This window comes from Schistocerca piceifrons, chromosome 1 (genome assembly GCF_021461385.2).
Source record: "Schistocerca piceifrons isolate TAMUIC-IGC-003096 chromosome 1, iqSchPice1.1, whole genome shotgun sequence".
NCBI lineage: Eukaryota > Metazoa > Arthropoda > Insecta > Orthoptera > Acrididae > Schistocerca > Schistocerca piceifrons.
The window spans coordinates 1112981845-1112997894 of NC_060138.1; the positions used below are offsets into that span (position 1 = coordinate 1112981845).

General features: G+C 36.6%; 1 protein-coding gene across 2 annotated transcripts in view; it reads left to right on the forward strand.

Moving 5' to 3' along the window:
- Positions 1–4610, forward strand: part of LOC124777266 (sphingosine-1-phosphate lyase) — a 65178-nt gene extending 60568 nt beyond the window's left edge. For both annotated transcript variants that reach the window (XM_047252600.1, XM_047252608.1), the window contains exon 10: positions 1355–4610. In XM_047252600.1, coding sequence (XP_047108556.1) covers positions 1355–1489 — 135 coding nt within the window. In that variant the 3' untranslated portion in view covers positions 1490–4610. The remainder of the gene's footprint in view (positions 1–1354) is intronic.
- The last annotated feature ends 11440 nt before the right edge of the window (positions 4611–16050 follow it).

The following is a 16050-nucleotide window of genomic DNA, read 5'->3' on the forward strand; positions in this document are numbered from 1 at the left end:
ATATTATCCCTATTACACTCTACTGTGTAACAAACATTTTTTCCTCAACAAAAAGTGCTCCAAAATATGATGCCATAAGATGTTAATAAATGAACATAGAAAAAATGTCGACTTTTTGACAGTTTCATCTAAAAAATCTGATATTATTCATGATGCAAAAGTTGCAGACCTTAGACATGATGACTAGATGATGTATGACATATGACTTCAAAGATCCAACCAATGTAACCACCTAAGTGTTTTGAACGTTCTGTATCATTTTGGAATGTGGTCAGGCCTTGCACAATACTATCCACATATTGTGTTTGATTTAAATTCAGTGACACTCGATTTGCATTTTGAAGTCATTGAGAAATCTTACATGGATAGAATGTATCTCCCTAATAATACATATACTGATGTAGTAATTCAAATTTGAGCATTTGATGAACTCTGTTGCATTACTTTGAGAAGCAAATTTGGATACTGTAGGTAATAAATAATTTTTAATCTTTGGCAGTTACTGTGTCATATAGCTTGCATACTGCCATATAATTTTTGGAGAGTTTGCAATCAGCACCAATGTGATATCCACATATTCATTAATTTAAGAAAAAAAACATCCTAATTAGAAGTTCAAACATTTTATGTGATAAAATCCATTTCTGATTTCCCCTGGATTGTTGGTTCCTTATCTTCATAGAGTTTTTATGCGATTAACTTAGAGAAAAAAGTGTGAGAAATGTAATTGAATACTAAGGAATTTATTTTACCTCAGGATGGGAAAATCTAAAGAACCCTGTGTCATATTACCAGATTTGTATTTTTGATGTGGGTGTGCTTATTTTTAATCGGACTCTGTGTCTTTGTAATATAAATGATAAAATAGTGTTTCGCGAGGCAGGATATGTTTGCCAGTACTAGATGCCTGCTGTAACTTGACACCTTCAGTGAGGGATGCTGGGTGCAGAAGGTCATGAACTTCGCCTTCTCACAGACTCAGTTTATTCTTATGTTCTGTGCAGGATTGACATGTGCAACTAACAAATGCTTGAATGTTTTGTTTAATTACAATTGAAACTGAAATCACCATATATAGTTCAATAAGGACACTTACCAGTAAAAATTATAGCTCAGCAAAATTAAAAACAGGGTAGCAGTACTTCCACTCACAGTATCAATTGCTAACTAAGGTTGGCAATGACTGGAATTGAGACAAAAACTTGGATTTCTACTGAGAGTGCCAAGTTGACCTTACTTTGTTAGCTTTTCTGTGTAACTATATTCAGCTTCTACATTGATGTTCCTCATAATGGATTATTATTATTATTATTATTATTGTTGTTGTTGTATTGAAACAAACTTTTTTTTACAGTTTGCAGTTTATGGTATGTCACAAAGTGTTCCTGATCGTTCTATTGTGGGAGATTTCACACGATGTTTCCTGGACTCTATGTACTACACACCTAGTCAACCTAATGGTACAGGAAATTCAAAGAGTGTTGTATAGGTTTGTGTCTTACTTTCCACAAGAGATGAGATTCTAACAGATAAGAAAGAACAGAAAACTCAGTGACCTGAGGATTTTAATTTCGTGTTGTCTTCATATCTAGTGCTTGTTCAGTATATATTAGCACCAAAGAAGTATTAGTGTACCTACTAAAATATTGGAAAACAGTATTCTAGGTGAGAAACAATTTTGTAATTGTGATTCTTGAATAATTTCAAAGTAAAATAATATGCTAAGGCTACAGCATAGAAGAAAATTTTGAGTGCCTTTCGACAGAAATAAAGCCACAGCTGAACTATATTTTAAGAATGTTATGTTGGTCTATATCTATATTTGTAACCAGTGTTATTGTACAATGGCTGTTTCTATTCTCCTTCAAGTATCTATCCTTAATAACAGAGATAAGTGTGTGCCATACAATCTAATATTCACAATATGTACCACATTTATTATATTTTATTATTCTTGTATTATATATTTTATATACTATATGAATATATGTAAGTTTTTTTCTATTTTACATAAGTGTTTCCATTCTGTGGTTGTCAATTGTGTACAGCAGAATTATACTGTTATAAAAAAAGTTGTTAAAATTTCAGGTTGTTAACTTACTTTTTTGAGAGTTTACATATAGGGGTATGTAATGTTTTGGGAATTGTCTGATTTTGCATGAGTGATTATGTCTGAGGTAGACCTGCCTGAAATTTTAGTTATCAGGAAGAACAATGATCACAAATACAGTGATGTGTTTACCCTGAGCCGGTCAAGGTTGTAATACCTCAGTGTGATAAGTAAACAGTTAAGCACAGAAACTGAGTCATTTGGTGAACATGGGAGGTTAATAGAGCAATGAATCAATGTAATTTCCTGTCTTTCATTGTGTTAAATATTTGACTGATGAAATTTATGGAAGTACATATTTTTAAATGTGTAATACTCATGCCAGAGTTGTGAAATTTACTGTATGAACATGTCTTTGATTTTTTGAATTTCTATTTTCCAAACTATGGCATTTACTAATAGAAAAGTGATACATTTTAACGCAAGTTCTGTTCTCATAATTGATGCTCATGTCATTGCTTCTTACTGTGTTTTTAACCTTGCTACTCGATAAAGTAGCTAATAGTCATTTGCAATATTCTAAAAAAAATTAGCCTTTTACTGTTTACTTTATATCATGTGCTAATATATCTTTTTTTCTTCCAAAGTACTCACAATAAACAGTTAACATATATTTGCATTTTAAGGAATACTAGGTATGGTAAATGGTCCATTTTGCACACCTTCTTCTGTGGAATTCATGCCCTTGAGATAAGAAAAATAAGATATACATTGGAGTTATGGCTGTCCCCACAGAAAAGCACCTTCATATTTGGGAATGAAAGAAGGTGCCAAAGAGACTACGTTATGTTTTATTTTACTCAAATTCCTTCACACCTAAATAAGTGACAGTTCTTGTAATACTGTGATGGTATGTGTAGCAGCAGAAAGGCAAGTTTTGATTTTGGACATTATTTGAACACTTTTTCTCTACATGAATACTTCTTGTGGAAATGTATCATCTGTTAAATTAAAGAGGCTGTGGCTTTCACCTTGGTTGAACTGTTGGAGGACAAAAAGGAGGAGGGGAAGCGAGCACAGCAGTGCCTCTCCTGGTTGTTCCAATGCGTTATACGTTAATGCGAAATTGTTTGTAATATTGTGAAAAACCTGATTCTAGGTACTATTTCTGTCCCTAAAAAGGAGGTTTTGAGATTTTTCTTTTATCACTTACCTAGCTGCCTCAATGTTCTGTTGTGTCCAAGAATGAAGTGTCTGATTACTGAACAAATCATTTTGAATTCATCACAGCTATTCTTGCTGATTGTAGATTATGATTGAATGGATCCCAGATGTATTTATTGCTATCTTTGGATGTAGTGCTCCACACTTAAACTTTCTTTGAACTGATGAAAGATCATTACATGTAAATTATGTCTTGATGGCTGCATGAGGTGTAGCAGACACGATAGCAGTCACAGTTGTATCGTTCTTCATGACAAAGCTGAGGTTCTTTCATTGTAGAGTGAATATGAATTAACCATGAGTACGTAGAATAATTTTGAGAGAGCAGCAAATATTTTTGGCGTTTGTTGTGCTGTGTTCTGAATGTTTCTCAGAGATCTCAACTGAGAAGTCTGTAACCGAACAGCAATAGGTTGCTCCTGACATGTATGGGTAACAGGTCACTGCAGAAAGTTATGCAAGTTGTGGAAAGGTTCACTAAACTCGCAACTACTTCTTACGTAACATTATGATTGGCTCAAAACAGAAATTAATAAAGAAGGAGGCAGAGAGATCTCTTAGGCAGATTACTCACTGAAGTAAAGGCAAAATACTCTGTATTTCCAAAATAAATCTGTAAAAAAGGAAGAAGAAGCAGTAAAATAATTACGTCATTGTACATCTAGCTAAGTATTGAAACCTGCAATTTGTAAAGCAATAACCTTGCAGAATTGAAAGTTTACTCATTTTTCAGTTAAGCATTTCTTTTATTATTAATAACTTTATAAACTCTATTAATTTCTGTATAATAATGTTAACAGGGTTTGCATGTGATTTTTAAACCAGATACGTTTCAAAAACAAGTAAATTACTTAAAACTGACAGCTTTGTGGAGAGAAATATCACACCCAATGTATTGTGTTTTTTGATGTTGTATCCATTGTACCTAAAATGAGGACACTGTGGGGTAGCACTGACCACCAAGTATCAGTTTTGCAATACTTTTGAAAGACTGTGAATGTTTTTTAGTTGTAGTACTAATATGCTCACCAGATGCAGTTAACTGAGATTCCATATTTTAATTAGTTCAGTATTTTAGTGTTGCATGTTAATTGTTTGATAGGAATGCTGTTTATCTAGTTATTTTCTGTTACTTGGGTTTTCCCAACCATTATGATGAGTGAGTGTTTGGATACATGAAAAACTTGTAACATTGCTGAAGTGCTTGATTTATTATTGCCACTGATCTATTGCCAATGGGTATAAAAGGCATTGTTATTTGGATATCTGTGATGTACTGGGAAGAATGTAAAATGATACAGTGTGCTAAATAAAAACAAGATTGCTATTTTTGTAAGCTTGTCAGATTCTCATTACTGTAACTTTTGTTGGTCCTTATCCATTATGAGATCTGTAGTACACTTTGAGCAAAATGATGAATGCCAAGTTCAGACTCTCTTCAGCACTGAAAAATTAGTATCTCTTGGAGACGGAAACTGCATAGTAATATAGCTTAGAACACAAGCTCTTTTTTATCTCAATAAGACTTTACTGGATCCCATATAACTTAATACTTTAAATTATAAGATCAGGCATTGAAACGTAGAACAGTAAATGTTGATGCAGAATTAGCCATTTGTTCCTTTCAGAGCCTTAATCATTGTGATTTAGGGATTGGATAGTTTTGCTAAGTCGTGCTAGATTTTCTCTTTTTTGGATCCAGCTCCAAACTAATCTGATAATACCAGCATATTAACATTGTGGATACTATGTTAAAACTACAATTTGAAAATGTTATTTTTCCATAATTACTTACATTCTTCATAATGGTGGTAAACTTTAAAATGAAATTAAAAAGCATCCTATGACACAGTTTCAGTAACAGGAATGTTTTAAGCATAATTCATTTCTTGAAGTGCAAGTTCTTTTTGACCAGTGGAAGCTTGAATTTGTTATTTTTTGTTGCAATGCAAGAAAAAAATAAAAAATCTATAGACAACCTAAAATTACATGACAATTTAAACTAGTGTTGTACTGAGTATAGCGCATTATCTTCAGATTGCTGTATCTCAGTAAATAGTATAAAACCTTAACAAAGAAATGGTAGACAAGGAAATGAACATGGTATAACAAACTTATGTCCAGTGGATTCTTCAGTAAGAAAGAAGGAATATATCCTTAAATAATTCACATACAGGGGTTGAACAAAAATATGGAAACACTGTGTCCTCAGTATGTTGTGAGTATCAGTTGTGGTCAGGAGTATTCTGTGTAATTGTGCGTGCATCGTGCCAGATCTAAGTGGATTGAAATGTAGGTGGTCATATGGCGGGTGCTCCTGTACCTGAGGTAGCCAAAGTGTGGTGTTTCAAGAGGCACCATATCGTAGATTTACACCTCGTACAGTGGTATATAGAGGGTCTATACAAGGGCGATGTACTTGAGGACAATATTATGGAAATGGAAGAGGATGTAGATGAAGATGAAATGGGAGATATGATACTGCGTGAAGAGTTTGACAGAGCACTGAAAGACCTGAGTCGAAACAAAGCCCCCGGAGTAGACAATATTCCATTGGAACTACTGACGGCCGTGGGAGAGCCAGTCCTGACAAAACTCTACCATCTGGTGAGGAAGATGTATGAGACAGGCGAAATACCCTCAGACTTCAAGAAGAATATAATAATTCCAATCCCAAAGAAAGCAGGTGTTGACAGATGTGAAAATTACCGAACTATCAGCTTAATAAGTCACAGCTGCAAAATACTAACACGAATTCTTTACAGACGAATGGAAAAACTAGTAGAAGCCAACCTCGGGGAAGATCAGTTTGGATTCCGTAGAAACACTGGAACACGTGAGGCAATACTGACCTTAAGACTTATCTTAGAAGAAAGATTAAGGAAAGGCAAACCTACGTTTCTAGCATTTGTAGACTTAGAGAAAGCTTTTGACAATGTTGACTGGAATACTCTCTTTCAAATTCTAAAGGTGGCAGGGGTAAAATACAGGGAGCGAAAGGCTATTTACAATTTGTACAGAAACCAGATGGCAGTTATAAGAGTCGAGGGACATGAAAGGGAAGCAGTGGTTGGGAAGGGAGTAAGACAGGGTTGTAGCCTCTCCCCGATGTTGTTCAATCTGTATATTGAGCAAGCAGTAAAGGAAACAAAAGAAAAATTCGGAGTAGGTATTAAAATTCATGGAGAAGAAATAAAAACTTTGAGGTTCGCCGATGACATTGTAATTCTGTCCGAGACAGCAAAGGACTTGGAAGAGCAGTTGAATGGAATGGACAGTGTCTTGAAAGGAGGATATAAGATGAACATCAACAAAAGCAAAACAAGGATAATGGAATGTAGCCTAATTAAGTCGGGTGATGCTGAGGGTATTAGATTAGGAAATGAGGCACTTAAAGTAGTAAAGGAGTTTTGCTATTTGGGGAGCAAAATAACTGATAATGGTCGAAGTAGAGAGGATATAAAATGTAGGCTGGCAATGGCAAGGAAAGCGTTTCTGAAGAAGAGAAATTTGTTAACATCCAGTATTGATTTAAGTGTCAGGAAGTCATTTCTGAAAGTATTCGTATGGAGTGTAGCCATGTATGGAAGTGAAACATGGACGATAAATAGTTTGGACAAGAAGAGAATAGAAGCTTTCGAAATGTGGTGCTACAGAAGAATGCTGAAGATTAGATGGGTAGATCACATAACTAGTGAGGAAGTATTGAATAGGATTGGGGAGAAGAGAAGTTTGTGGCACAACTTGACCAGAAGAAGGGATCGGTTGGTAGGACATGTTCTGAGGCATCAAGGGATCACCATTTTAGTATTGGAGGGCAGCGTGGAGGGTAAAAATCGTAGAGGGAGACCAAGAGATGAATACACTAAGCAGATTCAGAAGGATGTAGGTTGCAGTAGGTACTGGGAGATGAAAAAGCTTGCACAGGATAGAGTAGCATGGAGAGCTGCATCAAACCAGTCTCAGGACTGAAGACCACAACAACAACAACAACAACAGTGGAAGTGGAAAACATCATCTGCTAAGTCACTAGTTGGACGACAGTATGTGATGAGTGTTCATAATGGACGGTCATTGAAGAGGATTCTGACGAAAAATGAGAGAACTGAATGATGCATTCACAAACTCTGTCAGCACAATAATAACATGAAGGGAGATCCAGAAGCAGGGATTCGCAGGGTGAGGTGGAATTCCGACACTACTTCTTAGTGATGCAAATGCCCATAAGAGAAAGAAGTAATATCGAAGCCATAAAAGCTGGGCATTGAGCACTGGAAGAATGTCATTTGATTGGATGAATCATATTTCACACTGTTTCTCCTGGCTGAGTTTACATACCATATTGCATTACTGCTAAGGATGACGTGACCATTTTGGCTGATTGTATCTGTTCTGTGATATGGTGCTTGTTCTCCAGTGGTGATGCTGTGTTCCAAGATGAAAGGGCCCATGTTCACACAGCTGAGGATGTCTGTGTCTGGTTTTGTGAGCAAGAGAATGAACTGTTGCATATACTGTGGCCTGCAATTGTCACATCTCAATATTTATTGGGCCTTTATGATCTTTTTTTGGATAGAAGGGTGAGTGGTCGCTGCCCACTCCCTTTGTGACTACCTAAACTTGCCACTGTTTGGCAGGAGGAATGGTATAAGATGCTCTTGAAAATCATACGAGACCTGTATTTATCCATTCCGAGAAGGCTGGAAGCTGTTTTGAATGCCAGCAGTTTTCATAGACCATAATGGGTGTGATAATGTGTTATGTTTTTTTAAGTTCCCACATTTTTAACCACCCCTTGTATGTGCAACCTGCTTCTGAAAATATAACTTAATAGATAACAAAATCTGCTCACCGAGCAGCAGCAGGAGAAAACACACACACAAGATAGTTAAGGAAATGTGCAAGCTTTTGGGGTTAGGGGCTGCTCCTTCTGGTAGAAGTGTTGAAGGGGGCGGAAGAGGGATGAAGGAAAAAGCAAGGTTTTCAAAATGAGTAGAGCTGTGGAAGAGTCGCCCAGAACCCCGGGTCTGGGAGACTTACCAGTAAAACCCAAAGGAGTACTGTTGTATGTAAAGGCCGTTAGTGAGACCGAAGTTAGTGTCCTGATACTCATGGACGATGCAGGAAATGAAACTGAGGTTAGCAAAAAAAGCTGAGATGTTTAACTCATTTTTAAATGTTCCATTACAAATGAAAACTTGGGAGTGTGGCCCCAATTTAATTCTTGTACCACTGCAAAGTTAAGTGAAATAGATATTAGTATCTGTGGCATGAAGAAAAAGCTGAAACTGTTAAAATTCAATAAACTCCAGAGGCTGATGGAACCCCTATCAGATTCAGTACTGAATTTTAAGGTAAGGTAGCCCCTCTTTTAACAAAAAGTGTGCCAAGCAACATGTATGTAGAGGTAGTAGGAAGAAAGCACAGGTGACACCAGTCTACAAGAAAGGTAGCAGAAGGGATCTACAAAATTATCATCTTTGTCATCCATTTGTTGCAGAATCTTAAAACATATTCTGACGTCAAATGTAATGAGGGATATCATCATCGTGAAAGCCATGGATCAAGGCAGTCAGGAAGATAAAGTGTTTCTTGACTTCTGAAAGGCATTTTACTCCTTCACACATATCCTTATTATTGAAAGTACAATCATATTGAGTATCAAGCAAGATTTGTGACAAGGTTTGAATATTTCTTGATGGGGAGAATGCAGCATGTTATCTTGGATGAGAAGTCATCTTCAGATGTGCACTGGGGAAGTGTTTTGGAAGCATTACTGGTCACATTTTACAAGTTATAAAATAAATAAAATAAATAAAAAATGTTATTTTAAATATGTTAATTATTCTATCTGTATGATGGTGATTGTGATTGCAATTGTATTTGCTTATCTGGAACGTGGACGTTTAATTATTCGGTATCAGACGCTTGACAATGGCTTTTTCGTAAAGGCAATGTTACTCGTAGTTGACCGTGAAATAAAACTGAAATAATCGGACTTCGTAATTAAATCGTTTCCAAAGACTGCTGCGGTAGGTGCGGACTCATAATCTAAATCTCAATATTACAATAATTTGCCAGCCATGCCAATACGTCGTACAGAGGTGATTGTCTACTAAACATAAAAAAGTTACACAGTTGGTTAAATCAGATATATTCAATGAATAAGCCTACAGTTCATAATCCTACTTACTTTTATAAATATAAATTCTTTACAGAATCGAGTGCCTAGTGTGGTTGCAACTCGCAGTATTCTTCTATAACATGAAATATGGCGGTGTGCCAGACAATAAAATAAAATACGTGCTTCTCGCACCACTTCAACCAGAGCTCTCTCTTTCTTAATCAAACATAGGAGTAACGTAATTGTGCTTTTGTTTTATCAGCGACACAGCGCTGCAGTTGTGTGCCATAGGCTTTATTTATTTGTCACTGATCATTTATTTAATTAATATTTCGCGTTTCCGAGGAAACTCACGCTCGGCATGCAAATGTGCCTTTATATTGCCCCCTGAATTGCGAGGCGAAAGGACACACCTGCAGGCGAGCAATTCACCTAAAGGCACAAGAAAATCTAAGTTATCTACAACTATTTACATGACTTACATTACACATTATACACATTATATACAAAATTTGAATGACGCGGGTGCGCCGTAAAAGTTCTAATGTTGGCAGATAGAGTGCGCGCATGCGCAGAAGCGTCTGTGTAACTGCGGCACTGCCGTTATATCGTACAGTTAGATCACGCGGCACAGTATTGCAGATCATATTGTTCGTGTGCGCGCGTTTTTCAGTCGTTGCACAAAGAAAATATTCAACCAAGATTACATATGAAGACTACATTCTATGACAGGTAACTTAGTTTTAAATTTACAATATTTGTTATAACACAATACAACTTAGATTGTTGAATGTTCTTAGTTACATAGTATTGTTTTGAAATACTTCAAAGAAAAATGTCCGTATTTTTCAGGTGCGTTGACCTATACACATCGTGTCGTTATTACAGTTCATATTCATCCGCTGCACAATAATTTTTTACAGGTTAGTATCGTCGTGGTAAAGTTTTTTGATCACAGTAACATCGTTGTATAACAACGTGATTAATACATAAGCGTGTCCATTTCTCATTTCCATTATAGTCGTAGTGATGCAGTTCGTTGTGACTAAAAGCATTGCTTATTACAGATCAGACGTGACCCGTCGAGTAATTGGTCCACGTGCAGTTCGTTTTTTACATTCCGTGGAAGCTTGGTTGCAGAACCTCGGTCGGCACATAGCTGGCGTCGATCCTTGGACAGTCCAGGTAAGAGTGTCCGTCACATTTCGAGAACATTTCATTCCCTGAAGTTCCAACCAAAATTCTTCCACCCGTCGTGTTGTTTTCTGGACAGGCACTTTGTGTCCATTTAATCCAGTTAACATCTTGAAGTTGGGTACTGTAGTAATATCACTAGACGATGCACAAATTATGCACTTCACATTTTCAGTTTTTTGCTGAATATAGCTCACCTAAATGTTCGTAGTTATTAATCAAGGAAATCGTTCATCGCGTTCACATAGATACGCTGCATAATGAATGGCATTAACAGTTTCTTTCACATAGGTTTCCGCGTAGTTGCAGAGTTAGTAATGTTCGTTAATGTCCGTGAACAGTGGTTCACTATGCAATGTCTTTTTGGCACTTGTTTTGTTCAAATTTGTACATAGTAACAGTTACACTATACATCAGTTAAAAAAATAAGTAATTATACATACACACGTCACATTTTCTTAGCATAAACATAATATAGTTGCACATAAACATGTTTACATCATCATTACATCGCTATAGGTTATTACATTGTGTCACATTTGATTACATGAATTGCAGATATTTACATCCTCTTTAGCGGTTTTGCTGGGATATTATCGATGTTTTTTGTGATGTCATCTGAAATTAAGATAGGTTAGACACAACATTCATTACATCAGTAGGCAAGACCAGGCGTTTTCGCTACTCAATAAATATTCAAAATAGTAAGAGAGAGAGAAAATGTTCGATACCTCGCGTTTGTTGCGTGTGTGTAGAGTGTCTGTGTGGCCTTGACTACTGATAGATGCTTTTCGTGTTGAGAGATGTGCGTCTAATCTATTTCTCAAAGTAAAAGATCGCTTCACAGATGACGTCTGTCAGTTCGTCAGGTGTCACACCAAGTCAGTGGTACCTTCAGTAACAAATGTTCCGTGAAAAATTAATATGTCATCCACTGCTACGTAATCATAAATTTTACTTTAATATTCCGTCTTTCAGGTGGAGGCGCGCGCTGAAAGAAGAGTTCTTCTGTCTTCAACTGCGTCACTGGAACCGCTGAAATGAAAATTTCTATACTACTTATTATCTGTGTTGTAACAACAGAGTTTTTCGAGTTGCTTAGCAATATTTTGATGGGTATGACTTTGACATTATTCAGCATGAAATGCTCTAAGATCTCGGTGTGCGTATAGCCCAATAATTTTGTTAGTTCTAGGATGTTGTAACAGATACGCACCAGGATGCGGTATGTTAACAATTATATAAGGTCCTTCATATAGCAGACGCCACTTAGCGTTGCGTCGTTTGAGTGCTACAGATTTATGATGAGTACGAAGTAGTACAAGCATTCCTACCTCGAATTTTTGTTTTCTTTTTATTATGTTTCTGTGATGTTTGTTTCGTATTTGTGCGTGATGTGTCAATGTAGTCAATACTTCTTTTATTTTCTGTTCAGGTGTGATTTCCTTGTCTGACAACTTAGGTAATGGTTCTATCCACTGATCGTTCTGTTTGCAATTGAACATGATCTCGTTAGGTGTGTAATTTGTATCGTAAATATTTAAGTTATTGTGTACGTCTTCGAAAAGACTTAGGTAGGACACCCAATTAGTATGTTTTGATGAAATATAGGTCCTCATGAAACAGTTTAATTCTCGTAAAAGTCTCTCAGTCGCGTTACATTGTGGACTAAACCTCGAAATAAATATACTTTTGATGTTATTGTCCTTCAAGAAATTTCTCCATTTGTACCCAGAGTAGTATGCTGCATTATCTGATAGAATTGCTTTAGGTTTTCCCACGTGCGTCAGGTAATCACTTGAGAATCTTCGTATTATAGCACTTGCAGTGGCGGATTTTAAAGCATAAAGTTTGACATGTTTAGAAAATATATCGTAAAAAGCTAAGATATATTTGACGCCTCCAGAGCTTGCTGGATGCGGTCCACTGATGTCAGTACACAGAATTTCCAGGGGTTTACTGGGTAAAATAGAATGTAAATCTGTTTTTGTGGATAAATTCTGAGGTTTTGATTTTTGACATATGACACATGTTTTCAGTTCCCTGTAAATTTTTCTTCTCATATTGCTAAAATAACAGTATGTGCTGAGCTTTGCCAAACACTTTTTCGTCCCATAATGACCCCAAACTAAGTGTGTGTGCCAAATTAGATTACGTTCAGACTCTTTGGGAATGCATACACACCAGTTAGTAGCATTTGGATGTCGGCGGTAAAATAACACATCATTGTGTAACTTGTAATACTTAGTCAAAGGATGATTGTGTTTTTCTACCAGTAATGTTATTATCTTATACCAGTGAGGATCAGATTTTTGTAATTCAGCCATGTTTCTGCACATATCAATATAATATTGGTGATACTGCTTGTCTTGCATTAAGAGAATCCTGTAGTCATTTATATTTTCTAAGTCACTGTTGGTATCATTCATACCTTGTGGAAGTCTAGACAAAGTGTCTGCAATGGTGTTGTCCTTACCTCTTATGTACTTAATTTCAAAAGAGTAGTTCTGAAGTGTAACTGCCCATCGTGATAGTCTAGGATGTACAAGTTTACAAGTTAACAAAAATGTCAGGGCCTGGTGATCGATGTAAATTACTGTATGTTTTCCAAATAAATAATAATTGAATTTCTTGAATGCCCATACTATGGAAAGTGTTTCTAACTCAGTAGTGGAGTATGTACGCTCACATTCAGTTAGAGTGCGACTCGCAAACCCAATAATTCTTATCTGTTCCTCCTCTTTATTCTTTACAACTTGAAATAAGCAACAGCCCAAGCCAGTACGTGAAGCGTCACAAGTCATACAAAAATCTAAATTGAAATCTGGATGGCTCAATATGTTAGCACCCACTAAAGCATGTTTAATTGTATTAAAGTCATTCTGGCACTGTTCCGACCAGATCCAAACTTGATTCTTTCTGAGTAGATTTAGCAGATGTTTACTGTTCAAAAGTGGTTGTGGCAAAAAACGTCTGAAAAATGAACATAGCCCAAGGAATGATTTTAACTGCTTTTTAGTTCGAGGGCTAGGAAAGTTTCTGATAGCATCTAATTTACTGGGATCCGGACGTATGCCCTGTGAATTAATGATATGTCCTAAATACTTTATCTCACTGCAACCAAATTTTGATTTTCTTAGGTTGGCTGTGACTCCAGCTTGTGCAAATTTTTCTAAAATTCTTTGAAGAGTGTCAACGTGTTCATTCCAAGATTGTGTAGCTATCAGTATATCATCTACATAGTGTGTGACTGTCTCAACTAAATCGTCGCCAAGCACGGTATCCAGGGCTGTAATGAATACCCCAGAGCTGACATTCAGTCCGAAGGGTAGAACACAAAACTGATAGGTTCGCCCCCCGAACATAAATGCAGTATATTTCCGAGAATCAGGAGTGATACCCACCTGCCAAAACGAATTAGCGAGATCTATTGTGGAAAAATATTTTGCATCTAGAAATTTCTGTAATTGCTCTTCTAAATTTTCAGGTTTTGTGTGAACCGGTAAAATTATTTCATTAATAGCTCGTGCGTCTAACACTAACCTAATGCTTCCATTTGATTTTTTGACAACAAGTAGAGGACTACAATAAGGTGAGGTGGATGGTTCAATGACCTTCCAGTCTAACATTTGTTTTAATTCTTGCCACACAGCAGGTCGTTGAGATAACGGTATGTTATATGTCTTATGGTAGAAGATCTTGTGAGGCTTAACTTCAATCTTGTACACATACGTGTTGATAACACCTAATCGTTTGGTAAAAACTTGTAAATATTTGGGTAACACTTCCTGTAGTTTTATACGTTCATGTACACTGAGAGCTGTAGCTTCACTTATCTTATGATCAAGCAATGTTTTCAAGTCCATTATCTCTGTGTCAGATGAGTGTGTTTGCATGTCTTGAATGTCATTGTCAAGTACTAACTGAACCTTGTACCCTGTACAGTGTTTGTCATGCTTTAGAGTTCTCCTGTCCAAATCAATAATAATTACACTGCCTTTATCATTTAAAATACATTTACCTTTGGAGAAGTCTATAATGCAGTCCTTCTCGCTCATAATATCTATTCCTAATATGCAATTTGTCACAAGGTTTTGTACAACCAGGAATGGCCATTGTACGGTTCCATTACCTATTTTAACGTTTACAAAAACTTGCTTCGTAACCCTACATGACTTATTACCTAGTGCAGTAGTTATTTTACAGTTTTGGGCAGGAAACTCAGGCACAGGTTCCAATTCACACATCCTTTTATAGAAATTAAAAGACAAAACGCTCACAGCTGCACCTGTATCTAGGATAATAGTAGTTGGAATCCCACCTACTACACCAGCAGTAGATGCTAAAACAATTTCATTTGTGTTTAAACGACATTGTGTACTGTCTTGTAAAAGTTCATCTGATATATTGTTATTGTGGTTGTATCTTATAAATAAAACAGGTAGTTTTTGTTTAGAATTATTCGGCATATCATTATTCTGTTGTTCAAGTGTGGTGTCAAATAACTGATTAACATTGAAGTCGCCCCCCAAGAATTCTTCAGCCACGACCTGGGGCAAAGTAGTGACTGTTTCTAGTTTGTTGGATTAGCATTTGTACTAGGTACTGACACAGATTGAGGTTGTGCATCAGGTGTCATTTCTATTATATTCACATTCGGATATTGCCTATTATGATCTCCAAACTTTTGCGGTTGTTGTTGCTGTTGCGCATTATAACTTACCTGTCGGTCGTAAGGTATGCTCCAATTTTGACGTGGTGGCTGCTGTGGTAAAGCAGAGTTTGAATAAAAGTACTGATCGTTACGAGTCCAACCTTGATGCTGTCTTGGCTCGTAGTTATTATTATTTCTATTTCTGTTTGTGTTTTTGTTATTACCTTTGTATCCGTTGTTACCGTTGTAGTTATTACCGCGGTGCCTTTTGTATGGATTGCCGCATGAAATGTTATTACTGTTGTAACTATTGTTTGTATTGGAATACGCGTGTTGATTTTGATTTCCGTACTGAGACGGCATGTGAGTTTGCTGTTTTTGTTGTACCGCGTATCCAACTGTGGGCGCGCCAGAATTGTGTTGGCAAGCCTACATGTTTTGCATACCACTAGTGTAAACATTGTGGCTGCTGTTTTGCCGCGCGAAGCGCTGATCTTCAAGTAACATGTCAACCGAATCTAAGGCTGTTAAAAAATAATCTGAATCGTCATCCGGGATATGTAGGAGTTTTTCTTTAATGTTGAAAGGCAATTTGGCCTTCAACGCTCAGAGTATATCACGCGTTGCGACTGGTTCGTCTAAAAAGTGTCCCATGTTCAAGTATTTTTCAAAATATCTGCGTAAGTTACCATTTTTACTGTTAAAAGTTTCAGGTTCTAAAATTTGTCTTCTGAGTCGCTCCTGGACGGATTGCGACCAGAATTTGTTCAGAAAAGCACGCTCAAACTCACTGTACGTGGTACA